Source organism: Lacerta agilis, chromosome 2, assembly GCF_009819535.1.
Source record: "Lacerta agilis isolate rLacAgi1 chromosome 2, rLacAgi1.pri, whole genome shotgun sequence".
Taxonomy (NCBI): domain Eukaryota; kingdom Metazoa; phylum Chordata; class Lepidosauria; order Squamata; family Lacertidae; genus Lacerta; species Lacerta agilis.
Window position 1 is genome coordinate 20,444,756 of NC_046313.1, and position 24,943 is coordinate 20,469,698.

The window sequence follows — 24,943 nt, forward strand, 5'->3', positions numbered from 1 at the left end:
CAGGGTTGAAATGGGTGATTCAGCCACTCCTGTCCAATGCAGTTAGGTGTACCTAGCCAGCTAATAATAATAATAATAATAATAATAATAATAATAATAATATCATCACATATTTTTCCCAGCCAGGGACTCGAGGGTTCACACAGATAAAATAGAAGAAGCTAGTTTTTGACGTATAATCAAACACTTATTATTACAATATTTATCAATGGGCTTAACTAAGCAAGCCTAACGGCATATTTGGTAATACAGTGGTACCTCTGGTTACAAACGGGATCCATTCCGGAGCCCCGTTCGTAACCTGAAAGGTCCACATCCTGAAGTGCTGTGTCTGTGCACGTGCGTGACGCGATTTGGCGCTTCTGTGCATGATGTCATTTTGCGCGTCTGCTCATGTGCGAATCGCCGAACCCGGAAGTAACCCATTCCGGTACTTCCAGGTTCGGCGCGTTCGTAACCCGTGATGAACACAACACGCAGCGTTCGTAACATGAGGTACGACTGTACAAAGATAGACACTTGGAGCACTGCAATCTATCCCACCTTTAGATCCAAATTAGCAGTCATAGCACCAGCATAGTTCCGTTATTCAAATTTCAAAAAAGGCCAACCACCCCACTTTATTTATTTACTAGCCATCTTGTACATGACATAGTTTGGGAATTCCAAGAAACAAACAAACAAAACCCCAATGCAGTCTTGAAATCAGTGCAGTTTTGAAAGGTTAAGTCCACCATCTAATTGTATAAAAACGTAAGACAAAACACCACTCCTTGATCTCAGGAACTGTCATGCAAAATCTGGTTACGAAATCTTAAGTGCTATCCAAAATAGCACTAGCCAACAGCCAGGGAAACAACTTTCTAAAACGTATAGTAAAGGTAAAGGTAAAGGGACCCCTGACCATTAGGTCCAGTCGCGGACGACTCTGGGGTTGTGGTGCTCATCTCGCTTTACTGGCTGAGGGAGCTGGCATACAACTTCCAGGTCATGTGGCCAGCATGACTAAGCCGCGTCTGGTGAACCAGAGCAGCACACAGAAACGCCGTTTACCTTCCCGCCAGAGCGGTACCTATTTATCTACTTGCACTTTGATGTGCTTTCGAACTGCTAGGTTGGCAGGAACAGGGACCGAGCAACGGGAGCTCACCCCGTCACGGGGATTCGAACCGCCAACCTTCCGATCGTCAAGCCCTAGGCTCTGTGGTTTAACCCACAGCACCACCCGCGTCCCCTTAAAACTTTTAGTAGATTTATTATATTAAATAATCTGCATCATCTAGAGTTGAGGAGTCACCACCACAATAAAATGGGTAAAAAGGCACAACTGTTATATTACAAAGCAAAATTAGCAGACTTGGAGGCAGTACAGCTGTCTAAATCTCACCCTTCTGTCCTGAAGTCCAGCACTCTCTACAGGCTCAGTTGCTGGTGGAAAGTAACTTGATTAATGCATGACTTTAAAAGAATTGATGCATTATTAATTTATGACAGTAGTCTGCAGTAAGTGGCTTGCATTTGTAAATATCTACCACAATTGCTAGCAGTATTGCGATTTTTAGAATAGCAAAGTGTTAAATACTGAGTTCCTGCTACCCTCTCATGCTGTTCAATGTGATATGTTGACATCTTGAACTAAGGAAAATGCAGCTGGTGCCAGATCTCAGCTGGAACTCGTAACACAGCTGGAAATGGAGTTACATCTATGCAAGAGGTCTAATCCTATAGGATGTTAGATATCTTCCTTGCTTGGCCAGGCTCAATCTGCCATGAAATGCAGCTGGTTCCACTAATTCAGCTCCAAAATTACACTTAACCACACTACTCTTCTAGAAATGAGCCCAGTGAAATTATATTAGTAAACGTTCTGCATATTTTAATAGCTGTATTGTCTATATACTTTACAGCACTGTTGCTGCACTAATAGGTCATTTATTACAAGCAAGATGAAAAAGTTTATGTTAACATCCATTATTTAATTAAGCACTGGCACAGTTGTGTGCATGTAAGTAGCAGCAGCTTTCCCAATTACATTTACAAATTGCTGCAGAAATCATGGTGGCATTCAGCTTTAACCATATGAATATAAAAGCAAAACAAAAGTTGGTTTAAATATACTTTTAACAGAACTCAGATTAAACTTTGTGGAGCAGTCACACCACCACAAAGCCTATGACCCATTAAAGAAAAACTATTAGAAATAATTTTGAAATTTACAATTGGAGATTTTTGAAAGGGAAAATCAGAAACACGTATACAGTACTTATGTTATGATATTCCCCTCCAGCCTAAGTCTGTGGGAAACAAAACGGTGGTATTAAAGGTTATTCTAAAATATGAAACATGTGGATGATTCTGTCCAATGGTGAACAAATAATTGGTTGTGGTTCAACTAACTTTTTGGCAGTCCATCATTGGTAAATTGCAGATCTGCAGAAGTACCGGTATGTACTTTCGAGACCTATATTATGCACTGTTTTCCAAATTTGTAATTCGAGCATTCTCTTCCTTATGTGTGAGAACAACAGTATATTATTCTAAAAACACCTCCACCCAGAGCAGGACCTGTTCGGTAAGTCCTAAAGTTAACACCACTTCCTTCCTAGGGAAATCCTAACAGCTTTTATGTCCTGTTCTATTTTGATTGCTGTACTGTTGCTTTCAGATTGCATTATATATCTATGTATATATTGCTGCTTTTGTTTTTTCAGCTGTTGTAAACATGTAAACTACAGCTAATAGTGTTATAGAAACAAATAAGGGCAAATTCAAGGTTATAGGCCATAGATTGCCAAAGATGAATAGTGAATTGGTGGTTGACATCAACCAGCCACTTTTACCAGCCGCCGTTTTTTACTCTGGAAATTGCCAAACTGCTGTGGCCTGAAAATAATGAAAGGTGGCTAAGCTTTTGACACTTTACAAATGATAAGTAGCAGCAACACGTTGCATATAGTAAAAGTACTGGTAACCTAGAGCAGGGGCTATATATTTGTGAGGGGGGGAAGCATAATAATTTTATGCCTGAGTCAGAGAACCACGTCTGTCATCTTTGACAGGAAGACAGATGGTTGCCACTAAAAACTGATTCCTTCGTGCCCTAGAGCACTACAAATTGCATATTATTAAACTGCATCAGCCAACAGCAAATCTCATGGCCTGAAGAGTTCTTAATGCTTGTGACATGTGTCTAAGGCTTATAAACTGCAGTGCTGTCAGCAGCCATTACAGAATGAATAGGTTTTGTAATAATAATAAAAAAGTTCAGCATGCTCCATCCCTACAATTATCATCATTAGTATGATCATGCTAACGCACTAAGTGATTAATGAGAAGACAACCCTGTTTTAAATTTGACTTCACATATTCTAGTGCTTGAATCACGAGTTGTTCCCAGTGCATGTGCACATGGAGGACAAAAGGGAAACTTATAATGGGAAATAAGTAGCTGCATTTGAGCTGCCTGTATACAGTAGTTTTATATTTTTGTTTAATTGTTTGTGTTGTTTTTTAATTCTTGATGTAATTTTTAATGCACACTTCCTATAAATCAATTTTTGGATAAAGGTATGGTATATCAAAAATAAAATAAAAAGACCCTGCCATGTACCTCTCTTTATTTGACATCAGCCTCTTCCTTAGCCTTCCCATATGGTCTGTACACTGCTGCTTCCTAATTGATGCTCTCCACTTCCCGATTATAGATTTAATCCAGTAATTGCTTGACCCAATCTGAATGCTGTCTCTATACATAAACTGTCTTTAATAAACTGTATAAATCAATTGCTCTGGTTTATTTTCTCATTACTAATTCCGCTGTGGTGCACTGTGCTAAAAAATGTCACAATACACATCATTCAGGTATATGTGTGTATTGCTATATGTGTGGTACATGCGGCAACAAAATGCAGGGTGATCCTAGGCATATTTACTCCACAGTAAGTCCCACTGTGTTCCATATACTTTACTCTGAGGTAAGCATTTACAGGATGTCAACCACTGAATTAACTCAAATTTTTGTAACATTATGTAGATAACATTTGCAGCTGTTTTATTGTTTGTGCTCTGTTTTGAACCTCTGGAAGGAGCCATTTGTATTACAGGTATTTGATTTGCAGGGAGAAACAAGTAGATTTTTAAAGTAATCTGTAATATCATGTGCTGTCCCCACAAAAGATGGGCTTAGGACACAAATTAATAGGCATGAAGTCTGGGGGCAGGGTGGGGAGGATGGCCAGTGACAACACCAGATGTTAAATGCATGCTATGTACCAGCTCATCCCTTCTGTATATTTGTTTCAAATAGCTATTTCATGAGAAGAAGCTAAACATTGGCTTTACAGTAGTAAATTTTTTCATATCTTTGTTTTTAAATACTACATCATTTTTACCATTTTCTTTTCTTGCTATTCATTAAGTACCAGCATAGATGCTTGACACCAGTGGGACTACAGCAATATAAACAAACATTTTATGATCCAATGTTCTTCAATCAAGTTATGACTATAAACAAAGAGATGAAGCAACAATGAATCTACAAAGCAGAAAGGAATTGTTAAATTCAGTAAGCACGGAAAATTAATTCCCGTAATTCACCTCCCACAATAATGGTCTAGAAGCAGGAATACGAATCACACATCAGAGACTACACTGCAGGTAGTAAACTGAATGTAGAGTTGTGTCGCTTTCATGAGGAAGAACATTTTGCAAACTGTTCTTAATAACTAATTCTATTACTAATACAGCTGTTGAAAGTGAAAAAGTAACACCCAGTTCCCATAAACATTTTATCTCCCTTCACATACAATCATAAGGACAGAATTCAGTGCAGCCTGCCTCTGAGTTATGTCTCTATAGATTTGGGGCTAATAACAACCATCTATATTTTGAAGACAAGGCATTAAAGCTCCATGGAAACTGGGTCCCCAAGAGTTTCCCTATCTTTCTTGGCACTTTCAAATTCCTCATAGATTAAACATGATGGCTGGTCCCCAGTCACACGAGGGAGCAGAGGTCATTTTCTCAGTTGTAAAGTAATCTGAAAAAATACTGCAAGTTTGCCAGGCCTGGGCATAGCACCATAATGTCTCCAGAAAATAATAGTTCTATGCAGGAGCTGCATGACACAGGAAGGGTATTATTTTCATTTTCATATATTAGTTCTCTGCACCTCTTGGATGTAGTTATACAGAGGAAGTGGCATATAAGGGAGAAATATGGAAGAGAGGTCCACACATTCATTTTAAGCACAGCAGTTTTATAAATGGTGCTCGCCCAAATTTGAAAAAAAGCACCTATCTTGTACATGCCTGCTATATTAAAAGGAGGTTATAGTGCATAGAGCACTTCTGCTAAAGGAAAGCTAATGAAAGACGCAAGACATTTGGGAATCATGTGCTTGTGTCTTTCACAATTGAGTCTCAGCCCCCTTAGTACTTCAAAATGGACCCTCGCCTTAAGAGAAAAGTTCAAAATTACTAGGTACATTCAAACAGAAACATTTGATAGACACAGTAATGATGCCTCAGGAAAGAACATTTTTTCCTCTATAAATTTAGAACAGTCCAATTTAAATAAAGTTGAAAGCCATACACAGGATAGAGGGGCCTATTTAAAATAGCTTATGATTGTTAGGAGACTTTATTGCAAAGAACATTGATCCACTAATTATATTCATTATCAAAATATCTAAGTCAGGAGCAAAGAGAAATCTTTTATTCATGGTTTAAAAATAAGGCTTTCAAATATTTCACAGAGCATTATGGACAAATTGTTATATTATAAAGTAGAAGTGATTTGTTGTTCCTCAAATCAAATTATAAAAAAAAAAGTTTTCTCTGTTATAAAACAGGAAAAAAAATATGTCTCTTACCCTATTCCAACAACTACATTTAAAGTAAACATTTGGTCTTTTGTTTTGTAGCACATATCTTTCAGGGCCATTTCCCAATAATGATGTTCAGGAAAAATGTTTTTAATATCTAGAATATAATAAACCTAACAGAAGCTTCTATTATACATTTGATATCCTATATATTATTTTCCCTATAAACTAAGAGAGAAGGAATAACTCCAAAACACATGCACACACACCTCAAAAAAGTAGAGACTGTTAACAGCCTGATGTTTGATTCTAACTCTCATCAGTACAAGCCAGCATGCCCAATGGTCAGAGTGGATGGGAATTGTAGTCCACCAATAACTGGAAGACCACAGTTCCTCCATCTCTGGTCTACAATCTATGTATTTTGGCCATCTACAGTAACAAAAATACAGTTGAAATATCAATGGCATTTGGTAGCTTTGTAGTGAAATCCTGTCCATGTACACTAAATGTGATTTAGGACTGGATTCAACTACAGACAGCTCCCAATTTACGCATGGGTTACGTTCCAAGGCACCACGTTTAAGTGACACTGTGTATATTTGAAATTGAAACACCAATGAAAAGCCTGAAACACTCCATTCCACCTCTGCCCCCTTTTTGTGACGTTTTTGGGTCACTTCTAGGTTTGGTGCGATGCACACGTGTGCAGTCATGCACATATCGGACACATCTAAAACAGTCTCTGCCTGTACTCCGTTCTACTAACAGAAACCAGAATGGTGATCCTGCTAGCTAGCACAACAGGGCTTCCCCCGTGTGCCATCCCCAAATCCACTCTAGAGGGTCAGGAATTGCCCCAGAGCAGCACATGGAGGAGAGGTCATTCTGTTAGGCAAGCAAGAATGCTTGTGCTGATGGAACCATCTCCTTAGCACTATTTTGAATTCACTAAACTGGTCTTAGGTTACAACCCTATATTCATTTACCTGGAACAAAGACCTATTAAATTCAACAGGACTGACCTCTCAGGAGATATACATAGGATTGTGTTATCAGCCAGGTGTTGGTAAACCAACAAATTTGTTGTCTTGGTAAGACAATTCTTTAACTAGGTTTTATTTTATATTTTTAAAATATCAAGCAGCCTGTACTGACACATTATTTTTGCAATCTTTGTGGTGTGTTGCTGTAATTCAGCCACCCTGAAGCCATGGTTGTTGTGGCCTTTCTGATTATTGCTTATTAGGAAGCAACAAACATGATAACTGTTCTGATGTAAGCAGAAGTAAAAGGTTTCCCTCATTTGTTTATTCTACTCAGGCCAAGAAGGGGCAAAGTGGGAACGACTGGCACCATGCATCAACATGCCTCTCTGTCCTGATGACTCTTGATAAAGCAGATACTCTGATGCTATCATGGTTAATAGCCACATTCTGTATTAATTATTGTACAGATTATGAATATTTGCACTGTCAACATGGCTATATAATTTCCATGTCATGAAGGAACAATGTTCATCCTAGTCACTACCAGCCCTTGGTTCTGAAAAGTTCTGGGCACTTGTCTTCAGTTAAGACTAAGGAGTCTTGGCAGGTGTTCCTATATGTGAAAAAATACAAGAAGCAAATTGAAATCCTTCATTTAAAAGTTATTCCCGTTATTGCCTCTAACTCCTAGTACAGCACTATCAGTTTTCAAGTACAGAAACACAACCAAACTTGCTCAGATACAAAATTCAGGATTAAGAATCCTGCTAACATATTACATTTTTAACTGGCTAATTAAGTAAGTCTATAATAATCACACAACACTCATTTTAAGTTATATGCCAATCTACTTATACTGTGTATTATTTTTCAGCTTCATCAGAGACCAATACTAACCTTGGTAGTTAAGAATTAAAACAGGTTTTGCAAAGGCAAAAGTGATCCTACAAATAGCATTTAGGAATGATCAATACATAATTGTGTTAATCTTCTGCTTCAACAGTACTTGAAAATGCAGTATATTTTGCCTATATTCACAAAGTGCAGCTAGATAGGAGTAAAACTTTTTCCATAATTGAAGAATACTACAAGTACAGCGTTTCCGTGCTCTGCTATGGTTCACCAGAAGCGGCTTAGTCATGCTAGCCACATGACCCAGAAGCAGTACGCCGGCTCCCTCGGCCAGTAACGCAAGATGAGCGCCGCAACCCGAGTCGGACACGACTGGACCTAATGGTCAGGGGTCCCTTTATCTTTACCTTACAAATACGAAAGAGCAAGTTTCACACCTAAGTGGAGTTGTGGGAGTTCTAGATGCGTGCCTATTTCATGTACGTCACCAAAGGTAGAACAAGTGTATATTTATCAGCAAAGCATTTTCCACAACTGTCAGTGAGTTATCAAGGGTTGATTTTCGACACTCTGGAGCCTAGAACGTACCAGTCTCTTCACTACCCAAAATTAGAACTTCATAAATATGTAACCAACTGTTATGCTGTTATTTTGGTGCCATTGCATCTATTTTTATTTGTCTTTACCACCAAGCATGACATACAATACCATGGTAACATAAACAGAGGTGTCTGTATGAAGAGGTTGAGCTATAAATAGTAAAGTATAGTCTAAAAGTAACCAATCTATAGACACCTGTTCTTATGACATAACATTTCCACTACAAGATGTTTTGCCTTATTCCAAAATCAATGAAATGTGGAACAAGTCTGCGGAAAATAGAGGGGTAGAGAAATATTAAGTAGATCGTGGCAAAGATGAGATGGGAGAGGCAATCCATTATTATAGTCAAGTTCTTTTTTTGTTCAAAACAACTGCTACGATAGCATAGCAGCAAATGAACCAGAGCAGTTGCTCTTAACATACAAGTTGAGCTTCACTGTTTAGAGTAATCATAAAGGGAGGCATTCTTCCTGTTTATGAAGCTAAGAAAATGCTGTTTGCAGAACGCTACAGTAGTTTGCAAACTGAAAAAAAATTTCATCGTGGGATATAGATCCAAATAATTTGCTACTTCAAGCAAGATACTTTTAACCTTGATACCTTTTGTACTTTGTCAGAAACCGGCTGGCAGGATCTCATCCCAAACAATGCAAAAACATCCATCAGATTGAGGAATTAGCCAGCAGCAGGCTGAAATGACTAGGACAACAACAATCGTCTTCTGAATCATGAGAACAGGCACCAAAATTGGGGGTATAGGCTTTGAATTTGACAGAAGTAGAGGAACGAAGGCAGTAAAGAAACAGAGCCTGGTATTGGAAGAGTGAGTAGGGGAAGAGGTGGTGAAACAAAAAGCAACAGAACATATGGTGAAAGATCTCCAGTGAGTTTGATTGGTTCTACAACTTACACCCTGGAAAGGCCATTTTCAAGAGGATAAACAAGGAGGCTTGGCAAAACAGCAACAAAGTTAAGCATACCTTAAATCTATTGTTTAACTGGATTGTGTTCAAATATAAGAGTTAGTTAGGGCTGCAATATATCGGGAATTTCCCAGACATATCCGGAATTCGGCCGTCGGAAATAGCGTCCAAGCAGAATGTCTGGAAATTGGTAAAACCCAGGTGTATGGCAACGCTTGTCAGAAGTGTTGGGTTTTTTTTTGCCAAATTTCCTTTTTAAAAGGGGGGGGGGGCTCAACAACTTTTTTGTCTGGATTTTCATTTTTGAAATATGGCAACCCTAGAGCCAGTATGTATATGTATGAACTAGCCTATAAAGTTACAATACACTGATCAATTAGTTTTAACTTATTAAACTGGCATATATTTGCACATAATTAAATAAGTTTTGAAAAAATCACTTTTTTTACAATGATGCATTGTGCAATATGCACTGTCTATTCCTGTATGAAGTGAGGGAATGTTTCATCTCAGAAAATTAACCAAATTATTGTTTTTCAAGCACCAGTGTATATCTTACATTTTGTGCATCGAATTAAGAAGACTGGAATAATACATGTGCTAGTCTTTAAAGGTACTGCAAACCCGTTTTTGCTGCAGTACAGACTGACATGGCTGCCCCTCTGGAAATGAGTTTATTGTGTTGATAATTGCACTTTTACAAAAAAATAAATCCTGTGACTATGCCACTTTGTCTCCTATACCTTCAACATTTAAAAGTTTTGTTTTAATATATTACGCCCGTTTGACTATTTTCAAATATAGGATTGAGAGCTTATATAACAGCAATAGGTAATAGAATGTATAGCTGAAGGGTAAAACTACATGTTCTTTGAAATGTCTTTGGATCCCATACTTGGGATTCCCCTCTCTCTCTCCCCTCCCCTCCCGCCCTTCCACTCCTGCTCCCTATAAGCAGCACTGGTTGGCTTGTGTTCTTGAGCTGTTGCATAGTTTACTTACCAGCTTGTAAACCTCAAGGTCAGTTTAAAGTCATGCACTCAGGAAGGCCTTGTGATGTAAGCAGATACGAGTGCTCAAAAGAGATCAGATCTCTTTGTTCAAGCAAGTCTTTTTGCATACTTGTGGGCAGGGAAGGTAAATACACACAAAGCAACAGCAAAAGTATAAGAGATTTGGATCCACTTCTTTATCACTTCTTAATGTTAGTTGGCTGGAAACTGAACATGGAAGGAAAATTTACACTTCTTCTTTTAAAAAAAAAAAGTAAAAATGTGATGAGGGAAGGGTCGTAGCTCAGCAGTAGAGCATCTGCTTTGCATGCAGAAGGTCTTAGGTTCAATGTAGACCTGGAAAGACCTGTCTGAAAGCCTGGAGAGACACTGCCAGCCACTACAGACAGTTCTGTGCTAGATGGGTTAATGGTTTGGGCTCAAGTGTAAAGCAACTTTCTATGTTCTGTAAGATGAACAAATTGAATAAACTAATGCTTTATTTATATCAGCCAATTGCTATTCTTTAAAAGAATACCTTTTCCAGAGAAGTCTGAATTAAAATCTAGGCATGTTGAGAGTGAGAATCCAAAGGCTAGTTATTTTCCTCCTGGAGTCCCAAATCATCAAGGTGAAACACAAGTTGACTCCTGATCTTCTTGGGGCCAGTCTTCACTTTCTCTCAAGACAAGCGATCAGAGACGATGCTGCCTATGGAACGCTCAAAAATCCCAATGTGCTCACAGGCCTAAAGAGGTTGCCAGCCCCTGGTATAATGGAATCTATATACAGTGGTACCTCGACTTACGTTGTTAATGCGTTCCAAAGGCACCCTTGTAGGTTGAAATTTTCCTAACTCGAAGAGCGCTATCTCCGGATGGAAAAAAATTTCATATGTCGAGAAAACCGCATTAAAAACCTCGCAAGTCCCCTTCATAGGTCGAAAAATTCAGAAGCGGTGGCCATTTTTTTTCTCCCGGAAGTCATTTGCAAGTCGAAAACGACGTACGTCGAGGAGCTCATAAGTCGAGGTCCCACTGTATATAAAATCCTTCAAGCTGCATGTTTGTTTGTTTGTTTTCGCCTTTCTCTGTAACCGCTTGACCGATTGGCATCAGATTTGGATACAACATGCTTTGGTCATATGGGAAGGATCTTAGGTACCTAGATTGTAAAAATATCACACCTTTCCCAGGTAAATCCATGAATTTGTGCAAAAAAGCGCCCTCCAGTGGACATTAAATAGCACAGCACACAACACCCGTTGCCGATCCCTTCTCCTCCCCCCCCCCGACGTCACTGCCACCATCCAATCAACAGGCACGCCGCCCGCAAAAGGCAGCCCACACGCAAAGACAGAGTTTGGCCTTGGTGGCTTTTAGATGCCGCCTGCAGCAGCTATAGAGAGAAGCCGTGCCATAGCCACACCGCCCAGAAATGTCCCATCCGCCTTTTGGGAGGGCGGACGGAAAGCTAAGCCGCCCGCTAACACGAGATAGCCTGCTGATAGAAGCGGCAGGTACACAGCGAAGCAACGGCACAGTCAGGCCGGCTGCAAACGTTCCGTCCACCATTTCCGGGTTCGGACAGCCTAACCTGATACTGTACAAACACATATACTGCCCTCCAATGCACATCAACAACATCAAACCAAGACATACAAACAATTCAAAAAAAAGGAATCAGAAAATACAACAATACTAATAATGAGTTATATACACATAAACAATAATGAGCAAGAAAAGAAAACCAAAACAACCTCAACTTCAACGCAAAGACCTATGGTGAGACATAAATTTCTCTTTTATACTGCATCTTCCTTTCCCATTACACTAAAGCAGTCACAGCAACGCGTGGCCGGGTCAGCTAGTAACTAGTATTATTAAAAGAACCAATGTTAGGTGAGGGAATATCTATCTTTTCCAAGGGGCAGTTCCAGTGTTAGAAACAGATATGAAAGCTAGGAACTAAATGGCACCTTAAACCTAGGTTATGTGTGTAACTATGTAATGTCTAGGCACATTTTTTAAAATAAGAATACAAAGCTGAAAATGAATTAACTGCAACTAAAGTAGTGTGTTCATTTTTTACACGGTCTAGTTCTTCCCCTGCCCCCCCCCCAATATTCTTAAGAGGGTCTCTTCTCCAGTCTTCGGAGAGTAGCTGGAAGTGGGGAGGCAGAAAAAGGTATTCCTTTCCTTCCACTCTGCAGTTTTAATCTGAAATCTTAGGTGCAGTACTGTGCCCAGAACACAAAAACAGCTTGCACTAATGAAATTCCCTGTTGCAAAATGCGCCTAGAACAATGGGAGTTTCGAACACTGGGCAGTTCACAAGGAGATTAGTAAGGAAGATTTCAGATCCTTTTGTTTTGTTTTTTTTAATAAGAATTTATTGACATTTTCATAAAGAAACATATACCCACACCCTCACCTACAAATATAAAACAAATACAAATATTGCCATGATTCTTCTTCTTATTCATATACATAAAGAAAAAATTCTATTTCTGAATCTTGACAGTTGACTTCCCCTGCCTTTTCACCTTCGGTTTTAAATCCATAATCTACTTTAATAACGTCTCTCTAAGAATTAAATTCATTTAAAGAAACAATCATCTTAATCTATAATAGCTGATAGTAAACAATCATCTTAATCTTTAATAGCTAATATTAGCTAATAATAACTAATTATAAACAATCATCTTATTCTGTAGTAGTTAATAGTAAATCCTTAAATCTTAACAAATTATTCTTATAACAGATCTATACTAACTTCTTCTATCCCTTATACTGCTGCTAATAACATGAAATTCCAAATATCCCTTTTCTTATTAAAAAAAAGATCAAAATAAAACTTACAGTCTTCACCCTCTGATTTCAGATTACTATAACAGACCATTTAGATTTTACACTTAATAATTCACCCTACTCCCCCTCTGTCCATTGTCCATTTCCATCTATCACCGGAACCAATCTTCCAATTTTCCTCTTTTCTTATCCATCCACAGATCCAGACACAGTTCCCAACAAACCTTGCATCGAGCATCAAGGTACACATCTCATCTTTCGGCTTCTCCGCTTCAATGTTGCATTCTTCTTCTATTTGTAGAAATCTTGATTCTTTGTCCCTTACTCCCGAGCTCACACCTCGGGGGCTGGATATAACAGTTCTTACCGTCCCGGGGCTGCCACCCCCGTAGGACGTGTATTTTTCCCGGAGTCGCCCTGTCATTTCTCTCTATCCTTCAAACATCCCTTTCAGCTCTTTGCCAAGGTTTTCTTCCATGGTGTCAAAAACTTGGAAAGCCTCCTCTGTGGGAAGTAAATTTTTTTTCATGTCCCCACTCAAGACCTTCAATTTCCGATTAAGCAGTTCCAGCTTCAAGATAGTAAGCCTTTGTTCATCCGTTAGTCCAAAGTTCAAAACAAGTTCAAAAACAAAGTCCAACATGTTGAGAAAGGGGATGGGTATCAAATTTCAGTTTCTATTTCTATGTTCTCCCTTTTGTACCAGTAGTTTTCCACTTCAACTCAAACTTTTCGCAGCCATTTTCCCTGAAACCAGGGCGCAAAGACCAAAATTTTAAAAGGGGATATTTTCCACAAACTTGCTCCCCAAGGGGAGATCTAAAAAGTCTCACTTGTTAAAGTTCAGATACTTTGTAACCATCTCTGTAACAGCAGCCTCTTAAACTGGTTATTTTCTTTCCCCCGAAGGGAGGGAGGCAGGCTTCCTTTCCAAACGTCCCCCGGATCGATAATAGAACACAGAAAGTAGTCCAATCAAATACTCACGACCACCGGGTTTCTTTAGTTCCGATCATAACAGGTAGAACTTTGACGCTCGTCGCGGGGGTGACCGCCGCTTTGCGTCCCGGTTGGGGCATGTCCCCTATAGCCCGGCTCCGTTGTCCCTTCACCCCCACTCCCCCTTTACAGGGGGAGCGAGGGAAGGGTTCAGAGCCATAATGGGCACAGCTGGGGAGCCCGGGGTGCGGGACGCTCTTCCCGCACCCCACCGGAGCCCCGCTTTGCGGTAGCGGGGCTCCAACCCCCGGGACGGAGATTTCAGATCCTTTTGAATGCTTCTTAGGAGAGCAACAATGATTAATTCTTTAATACTTGTGATGCTCAATTTAAATATTTTATGGATTTATAGAATGGAGGTTTAAGTATGCATTTAGGAGTTACTGAACTAAAATAAATATTGTTATTCATACTGTATCTGCTGATTATATTTAGACTATATTTGTTTGTTGGCTTGTATGTGTATTTTTAAACATTTAATTATATACTGCACATATGCATGTGTGCACTATATATATAGTCACAGGAAGGATGACCAGAAAGAGAGGAAGACGCAAATAACTATGGCAGCAGAGTCGATGTGAACAGAAGAGAGACAATAAAAGACCAGAGAGAAAACTGCAGTGATCAGTGTTGGAAATAACTAGGCTGGACATGCATTAGAGTTTGCATGAAGGAAAAGGAAGGCTCATATTCTTGTAATGTTGTAAAAGAGAGAAGCGCCATGAGTTTGCATAAGGCTGCATATGGGGAGGGGGTTCGAGACTGCTCAGACAAAAAAGAAGTTGGCTCACACCTTAGTCCAGCCTTTTTTTTACAATTGCTGTGTACCAACCTGAAAACTTCATTGAGCTATCCAGTACAATCCCAAAGTCTTATTTCTGATCAGTCACTGCCAGTTCAGACTTCATTTGTGCCTTTTCTTTGCCACAATATGCATCACTTTACACTTGCTTATACTGAACTTCATTTGCTATTTTAATGCAAATTAAAATAGGGTTCCTTTTGGAGGTCTGCTTATTCCTATTCTCAGCTTCTATTGCTTAACCAGTTGCTGACCTATAAGAGGACATCTCCTATTATTGCAAGACTACTAAACTTACTCAAGAGTCTTTGGTGAGGGATTTCATGCATAACCTCAAAGTGTCCTGTTTTAAGCGGGACATCCTGGAATGACAGACGCCACCCCACCTTCTTATCCCAATTCAGGATGTCCTGTTTTTCTGGCACAGGTAGGAGGGGGACAAGCAGATGGGCAAGCAAGGGGGCGGCAGCAGGGAGGAGGCAAGCAGGTGAGTGGCAGGGTTGTGGGTGGTGCCCCAATTTTCCTCCCAAAATGTTGGCGGATATATTTAATCAAAAGCTCTTTGAAAATCTAAGTACACAATGCTGAATGGATCACCTTCTATATGTTTACTGATATTTTAAAAGAGCTCTCAAAGGTTAGTTAAACTTAGATTAGCCATGCTGGCTCTGCTTCAGCAAGACCCTGTTTGTCTATATTCTTGGTACTCTATCTTTAATGGTGCTTTCTACTAGTTTTCCTGGAGCAGCCAGTAATTTCCCAGAACTCCCCTGGATCCTGTCTATTTCCAGTGCTTACGTATGGAGGCTGATCTTAGGGACAAGTTCATCTAAGCTATTTAAGAACTCTTGGATGGATGCCATCTGTGATTTAAAACAGTGATTTGTCTGTTTTAAATCTGTCAATAAGGCCTATAACTTCATCTCATTGTTTATTTTCCCTTCCTAAGAAACTTAGTTCAAGGGCAGGCAGCTGCTCTACATCTTTCACTGTGGAAACCAATGCAATCAATTCAGCTGCTCTGCAGTCCCCCCCACCTTTTAATACACCTTTGACTCCTTTGCTACCCCACCTCGCTAGCTGGCTTCTTGCTTCTAACAAATTTAAATATTTTGCTGCTGGTGGCTTTAATGTGTTTAGCAAAGTGCTCCCCAAATACTTTTTGTTGGCTTGCATTTACTTTGCCAAAGTTTATGTTCCTTTTTGTTATTTCCGTTTGCATAGGACTTCAATTGTCTGAAGGAAACCTTGGCCCTGAGTAGTTTCCTGACAGTCAATACACTTTCTAACTGATCTTCTATTATTGTGGTTTTGACTAACCCTAAGTCATTCTGAACAGATTTGATCTTCTTGACTTTCACCTTCCACTTTAGTTAGAAGTGCTGTGAGTCTTTAGCCTTGGAAATTTATTATTATTATTATTACAGTGTTACCTTGGTTCTCAAACTTAATCTGTTCCAGAAGTCTGTTCCAAAACCAAAGCATTCCAAAACCAAGGTGCGCTTTCCCATATAAAGTAATGCAAAACGGATTAACCCGTTCCACACTTTTAAAAACAACCCCTAAAACAGCAATTTAACATGAATTTTACTATCTAACGAGACCATTGATCCATAAAATGAAAGTAATAATCAATGTACTGTACTATAAAGTAAATAAAAGAGTCTTGAAGATGATAAAAATTAAAATAAAATAAAAATTATTACCTGCACTGATGATAGTCATTGTTCGGATGAGGGGCTTTTATCCATTTCCACAGTCACACAATCAATCAATCAATCAATCAATCAGAAGCTGAACTGGGTTCCATACAGTCACAAAAACAAATTAACCGAAAAAGCCTCAAAAACAAAAAACGCAAAATAAATAGCAAAAACAAAAGCACCAAATATAAGCTCCAAATATCACCTCAGAACATTGCAATTCTGAAACGGAAGGCTTGAATTACAATGGAGGGACACAAATTAGCAGCACAACAGGAAACACGGAAACAGAAGGCTTGGATTACAATGGGGAATGCAAATTAGCAGTGCAACAGGAAACACGGAAACAAGGCTTAAATTACAATGGGAGGGTGCAAATTAGCTGTGCAATAGTAAAAACGGAAACTCAGGACTCAAAACGAAGCACATTCGGCTTCTGAAAAAAGTTCAAAAACCGGAACACCTACTTCCGGTTTTGCAGCATTCGGGTTCCAAGTTGTTCATGAACTAAGCTGTTCGAAAGCTGAGGTACCACTGTATTATCATTATCATTATTATTATTATTATTATTTGATTAATTGAATTTATATACTGCCCTTTACCCGGAGGTCTCAGGGCAGTTCACAGAAAAGACTTACTGGACTCTCAACTTCTATAACTGAATATTCTGCTCACTGTTATGATATTGGCTATCTTCCTGCACTACTGAATTATGTTCCTTAATACTGGATGTTTTATTGTGTTGCTTTACTGAAATTGAACTGTTTGGATTGATGCTGTTAAACCATCTTGAAGGTGTTGTTGAACAAAAAATGTGGAATAAAATACTTTTAAAAAACAACAAGAAATACTATTGTACTTACTTCAAGATAATGAATATGCTAAGCAGAATATATTTTCCTACATTTCATGCTCTTGCTTAAGAACGATCAACTCCTTAGGGCAAATATATACTCAGATGTTTCAGCAAGTGCCATAAAATCAATACTAAATTATACCATAGGGAATGTTTATATTGTAAACAATTGTTAGTTCTTTTTACTAGCTAGACAGGATAGGAAAAACATTCATTATGGTTGTATTTTTTGAAAAAGAAACTGGCCTCAGGCTTACAAACTGGAGTCTTCAGCCTTAGGTGGGCAATCTCATTCAGCTGAAATAGCGATGAGTGAACTAATTTAATGAGATATGCCTTCCACCTTGGCAAGATTGCCCAAGAAAACATGTTTTGCAAGATCTGCCTTCATTCTCGGGTAATACCAAGCCAAGCCAAACCATGGCCTAGTGCAAATGACCAAACGTGGGCTTCTCAAGACGACAAACCACAGGGCACACCTTGATTACAGCCCGTGATTTGCTTCGTAAACAACTAAACCATGAGCCAAGCATTAGCTGATACATGAAGCCAAACTGCGGTGTAGTTCAGCACAGCAGCATAATGACCATGGAAGAGCAAAGTCATACTTTCCAGGGGCTCATTTGTTTCTTGGTTTGGCTTAGTGGACCTGTGAAGTTTTTTGCTGATGTGTAAGTAGCTAAGACAGGGCTGGGCGATATCTGGTTTTCAACATCACAACATAGCACGATGTTGGAAACAAGGATGGAGCTATATAGAGGCATTGGCTGGCTTCATGGGTTTTTCCCACATTGTGATTTTTGCATAGTGCGCGCGCACACACGCACACATGCACATCATGATTTGCGATATATTGCCAGGTCAAAAATTATGAAACCTGTATCACAATATGCACTTCAAACCAGTTTTGGACAATATATTGATATATCGCCTAGCCCTATAAGCCATGGGACATACAACAAAATGTTGCCGTGTGGAAGCCTCTTGTTCACCATATTCCATTCCACCTCCCCCATTTCTTATTCCACAACAGTCAGTCAGCATTCCATGGCCCCTGAGCACACTCAGTTTTCATTAGGTTTTGTACCTCACCCCCCCCCAAAAAAATTTATTGTACTTCCACAAATCTCAGGATTATCCTGAGCCTGCTGATCTCTGTCTCTTGCACACAAATGGCATCATTGTGGTTACATGAGCATAGGCACTCAGAAGACTTGAATCAAGTCTTCTGTTGTTATAATAGATATGATTTATCAGAGTTCTACATGCGCTGGAAATAAACTGTAATCATAACAGAAATTTTTACCACAAAACTACTGAAGATGGGATTCTGACATTTTACTCGACGCACTCAAGTCACATGAGATTTTGAACAAATATATTAACTGTTCAATGAAAAAGTCCCCCTTGATTATGAATGTTTAAAGGTCATATGCTCATAGCCTTTTTTAAAAACTAAAGGAAAGTAACAGGACAGCATGAAGCCAAGGGAAGCAACAGTTAGTTACTAACATCTTAATCACACAATGTTCCTGTACATTTACCAATGCTTTCTGTACAAAACAACAATAGTTAAAAAGAAAATTACCAAGATTACTTAGGCTACAGTCTCAGAAGAGGAACATATTTCAGAGCCCTCAATAAACATGCTCCAAGGCAAACTAATTTAAATCGATTTTCAAGTTTTCTATCAAATGTTTACTGAATAAAAAAAGGTTGCTTTTGAAACTACCGGTAATTAACTTCTATATTACCAGGGCATAATCCAAAATTGCTTCTCATGCAACTAACATGTATTTTCTACTACACAATGTAGAGATGAAGCAATTAAGGACACTAAGCAAGTTCAGATATGTGAGCTCTATCTTAAGCCTATCTTAAAATGCATCTTGGTTCATCAAGCCATTATTTGATTTTATACGCACTAGCCAAAGGTGAGACCCAGGTTTGTGTGCTTCCGTTTGCCCTTCATGCATAGGGCTTCCCTGCCCCCTATCTTTGTTTCAGGCAGCCAGCTTGCCAGTTTTATCCAAACTGGAAAACTAGATTGTGTTTGCCGCCTTGCAAAACAGAATTAGACACCTAATTTCCAACTCTGTTTTGTGGAGAAAGCACAAACCATAGTTTGCCAACCAAAACTTCAAACTAAGTTTTATCTCAAACCAGGAAAGGAGGCAGGAAGTGCAAGAACAAGGAACAAAGGGAGGGAGAGGCAGTAATCAAACCCAATAATCCAGCAATGCATAATGTCAAACTGTTTGATGTCACATCTGAATCACCACAGTGTGTTTGATAGTCAGTTTTAAGTGGTTAGAATGTAGGCTTTGTTTGTATTACATTCAGATATCATTTTAAAGTAGGTTCTTTTATAGAAACACTCGCAAACTTCCAAGTAATATCATTAAAATTAACTGTTACTGTATTAAAGTTAAGTTTTTCCTCATCCAGGGTGGCATCCTGTTCAGATCTAAAAGTATGTATAATTTCAATGCCTATATGCAAAGTTGTCCATAACTTGTTGCAGATAGCCAACAATTACTAATTCATTGTAATTGTTTGGGGCAGTGAGCTCAGCACAGATACTGTATAAGAGTGAAATATAGACTGACTAACATACATACGTAGAAGTAAGGTCCATTAAGTTCAATAGGACTCATTCCCAAGTTAGCGTGCATCAGATTGCAATTTTATTCACAGTATAAAGTAGCAGCAAACTGTACCAAGGCACATCCAGAAATCTTTGTTAAAAGATGGTTTTGCATTTGACACACTTTGATGGCACTACAGGAATACTTTAAAAGTCTACTTAAGCTGCCCTTGAAGAGGCATCAAAGGTTTTCAGATATTTACACCAACACCTGGGGTTTTAATTCTCACTCATGCAAAACTATTCTCTTCAAACTACTAGGCATAGAAACTTTTGAAAATGAGAATGGGGGGGGGGGAAGGTGAGCAGGGGTTGCTTTAAGGTTGTAAATATCCACAAATGGCTAACACAGTGGTTATTTTTTATGGACTAATAATTCATTTGGAATTATTTGCAAACCTGTTTTAAAAACTAGAATGCCTGCTTTGCTGGGAAGGCTGGAAAAGATAAGAAACTACTGAAGGAAAAACCAACACAACAACCAATTACATGTACCTCCAGCAAACACTGTATGAGCTTGCTAGTTCCCAACAGGTTCACTATCTGCAGATGTACGGAATACTATGTAGCCAGCAAATACACACAGGTACAAAGCAGATTGCACTGGAAACCTCAAAACTGTATTTCCCTTTAGTCATTTTACACAAGGAAGGCAGAAATGTGGTACTTTTTATACATTTCACTGCTACTTCTGCAACAACCGAAATGTTTCATGCCAGATAGTCCAAGCAGCCTTCCAAAACACATGGAGTGCAAGTGCTATGTTTATTTATTTTTTACAGAAAAAAGAAACCTGCAACAATCTAGTAGTGATATTCTTACCACTATTGTATATATTTCTGCATCAAAAGATGAGAACAAAGTTCTATGGAAGAACATGTTCAAAGCTCCCCCTTGTGGACTACAGTACTGTCAAGTGTTGTTTGTTAACAAAAATAAAATGAATGTATTTGCGCATTGCCAAAAGATGAACAAAAGATGAAACGGAAAATAAACTTCCATGATAAGGAGTGAATGGCAATTAAAACAACAAGCATAACATTTTAATATGAATCTGAAAACAAAGGGGAAGTTAGATGTTCACTGTATGTACAACATCACAACTTTATTCCAATAAATATACCGGTAAACATTCATCAAAGCTGTAGCTTATGTACTGAAGTCTGTTGCCTTATGAATATAAAACTACCATGATCAACATACTTAATGTTGTTTTGCCTTTGTCTGCCATTTGTTCTCAATATGTGTGCTTCTATTTAAATATGTGTGTGCTACACTCAGTACCTAAATACACTGTGCTTTAGTAAAATATACGGTATCAACAATGGAATGGCTACATTAAAAGTTTCACTGGAAGCTCACTTACAAATGCTACTTTACATAGGAGAAACTTTGAAAAATTATCACAGTATCTAAATTTGAAGTATGGAAGGAGCACGTTTTGAGAACAGCATGACTTTACCAAACATTTCTATTTTATTTTTATTTTTTTGAAATTTCACTGGATTAATTCTTGCCACATGGATTTCATTCCAAATCAGTCCTGCTCAAAGTGTGCGTACCTGCTTATGTTTGCATGTGTGTTCTTAGCAAAGCTTAGTAGCCAATCAGAACTCTGATGACACAGTAAATTGGTATATTTACTTTTTGCTTGCATGCACTTTCCTTCCATCGCAACAGAAATACGACTCCATGAACTAGAGAGGAAGGAAAAATCATTTCATAATAGTAGAAAGAACCCAATAAAACACCACGGTCATTTATTAACTCTTCTCCACTCCAGTCACATTCAGGAACAATTGTTAAAACAAAGCACTAAGCATTATCATCCTCTGCACTTACCTCTTCAACTGTCAAAGGCATACAGATCCGGTACTCCTTCATGAGCATATTCCTTCACATTAAATGCAAATCAGCAATTTAGGAGAAACGTAATCACAGTGCACCCCAACTGCAGCAACAACAAAAAGGGGAAAAAATCTTTTTTATGTATTTAAAAAAATCAGCAAGGTCTACAGCACACTGTAGTATGTGTGCTTGACAATGTATGTAGAAATTGCCACTGCCACCATCTAGAAAGCTGATCTAGCAAAAAAAGGGGGGGTGTAGAATTTCTTCTATCTTCCAGTTTTCCTGCTTCAAACTGAGATCATGTGATTTTTCACTCCCACATACACAAAGGAGTCTCAAACATAAAATGCTATCATAGTGAATGGAGAAACATCCACTGGAAAAGCATTAAAATCTACAATATCTTTCCAGTTGCATCAAGACATTCCTAGAGCAGCCGAGGTGGGGGAGGAAGTAAAAATAAATGAAATAGTCCACAGATGTTAATGTCACCAGCAGCGGCAGCACACTGGATCAGCAGCAGCAAAGATGCAAAGCTTATTTCCAAGACAAAGGGTTTATAACGTTTCCTTCCCAAACTGGTAAACAAGGCTCTCTCTCCCCGCCTTACTGTACTAAAGCTGATGTTATGCCGTTCAGCATTACTGCACCCTGAGGGAGAGACAGGATGTGTCTTGGCTTTTCCTTCCACCTTTGATCGTTCTTGAGGGCTGGGTTTCCCCCACCAGAGCTGTGTGTACGTACTCGGGTCCTATCTGGTCGTGCTGAGAAGTCTCTGCAGCAGCAGCAGCCTTAGAAAGGGTGTGAGTGTGTGTCTGACATCAGCAGCCACAGCAGGAAGGATGGCCCCATCCGGCCAATAGGGAAATGGCATAGGGGGGGAAAAAACGCAAACGTTTTAAACAAAACAGCATGTCTCTGCTGAAGTGTCAGCCAGCACAAGGAAAGCAAGCTGCAACTGAATTCAAATAAAATCCAAAGGGATAATTGCTTTCTCCCCGCTCTCCATGCATATCTCCTTTTGGCTCTTGCAGATTGATTTCAGGCCATTTAGAAAAATGCAGGAGCAGCAGTTGAGTCAAACTGACATACAGTGGTACCTCGGGTTACATACGCTTCAGGTTACATATTCCGCTAACCCAGAAATAACGCTTCAGGTTAAGAACTTTGCTTCAGGATAAGAACAGAAATCTTGCTCTGGCGGCGCAGCGGCAGCGGGAGGTCCCATTAGCTAAAGTGGTGCTTTAGGTTAAGAACAGTTTCAGGTTAAGAACGGACCTCCGGAACGAATTAAGTGCATAACCAGAGGTACCACTGTATATGACTAATTTAGAGGCAATTCCAGACAGCGATAGCTACTAAGCTGTTCCTAGAGATCCGAAGGGACCTTTGATGGATGTGTTTAGAAATATAACTAAGCATGAGATACATGCAAGAAGAAAACTCTTCTTCACTGGAGGCAACAACACCTGCAAAATATTTTATGTAATTGCATTTTTTATAAATTTCTGTGGTAATAAACCAAGAACGGTTATGGTGGTGGTAGTCCCACCTCTACTTACACTTCCCACCAGCCTTTTTATGGTGCTCTATTTCCTGCTATCTGTGGAGCTTTGGGGCATGATGCATTTCACATAACAGCTACAATTTTGCTGGAGCGTTTAATAGTAGCAAAGGAGTGCCTTGTGGCCTTTGTGGTTCCTGACAAACTTCTAAAGACACTCAAACGAAAACAAATGACTCATGGGGGGGAAAAGAATCCCTCAAGAGGATAATCACCCAAAGCACCTGGAGAGTTTTAAAGCATCAATATACACTCCAAAGAAATAGCTTCAAAACCCTCCATGATTGCCTGCCCCCCATATGAAACATCTCTGCTCTTACATCCCAACAGATCTCTTCCTGTTTCACTTGTCCAGCTCCACCAACCTCATGGAAGGTCTCCTGCTCCTTGAAACAATTGCACCCTTTCTTCCTTGACTCCTCTAATTGCTTGGAGCAGCCTCCCAGAATGCCTCAGTGCAACCACTTCCTTTGTTTCCTACAAATCCCACTTCAAAAGTCATACTTTCTTGGAAGCCTTTGGAACAACCCCATAGTTCCAATACCATATTGTAATGAAGCCAAAGTATGTGTAATTGAAATAATTACATATCCCTTCACAAGGGGCAAAGCTAGGCTTAATTTCACCCAGGTCAAAGACCCAGTATGGCACCCCACCATGGGCATTTGAATGCACACACACACACACACACACACAGCCCAGGTAGTTCCCCATAGCTATGGCTCTGCCTTTACCTGTCTGTGCCAGCTTCCATTTCCCATCCCCTTTCTCTGGCAGTTTCCTATGGGTGACATCCAGTTGTGACAGCCTGATTGCGCAAAGAGCTTCTTCTCACAACAAACAGGACTTCTCCTTCCACTCCTTCCCTCTGCACACACACACACACACACACACTCCAGAGAAATCTTCCAGAGAAATCAGGGACAAGAAAGGTTGTAACTTATGAAAAGCTGAAGGGTTGTTGTATCGTACCCTATATAGCTGTTGTTAGATTGAAAGCCAAATGAGATAGGGAACAGCAGTTCACAAGGGCCAAACTTCTTCTTTGTAAATGACCATATGGATAATGCCATTAATATGTCTTATTTGCATTCTATGCAGATCTGATTTAAAAAAACAGCAACTACACTGGTCTGCAAAGGCTTGGAAGCAGCACAGTAACAGCAGCAGCACAGATTCAACCGTAGCTCTTCTGCTTTTAATTGTGCAACTTCTGCAGAAGCAGAACAACATCCCTGCATTTGTTTTCACTGTTATATCTCACATAGAATGTTGTAGGAGAAAACAGCCCTTGCATGAGTAGAAAATGACTTCTATCCAAACTATTATTTTTTGTAAGTCATTCTGAGAAAAGCAGAGGAAAGATGTTCTAGATAAATAAATCTTACTGCCATGCTGAAATAACATCTGAAAGAAACTAAAAGCAAGTGATGAAAGATGGATTATGTAAAAACAGGTCTTTTCTACTTCCTCAATCTTTGAGTTAGGAATCCTGAACTAGAAGGCTTTTGTTCTGATCCATGAC

The 24,943-nt window shown here is 39.3% G+C and overlaps 1 protein-coding gene across 3 annotated transcripts in view; it reads right to left on the minus strand.

The window, feature by feature from the left end:
• The window catches only part of PITPNC1 (phosphatidylinositol transfer protein cytoplasmic 1), a 132,122-nt gene that overhangs the window by 103,681 nt on the left and 3,498 nt on the right, over nt 1-24,943 (minus strand). For 2 of the 3 annotated variants that reach the window (XM_033138882.1, XM_033138881.1), the window contains exon 2: nt 21,846-21,954. In XM_033138882.1, coding sequence (XP_032994773.1) covers nt 21,846-21,893 — 48 coding nt within the window. In that variant the 5' untranslated portion in view covers nt 21,894-21,954. Of the gene's footprint in view, nt 1-21,845; nt 22,656-24,943 lie in introns of those variants that run through there. The other variant, XM_033138880.1, reaches the window with a different exon arrangement.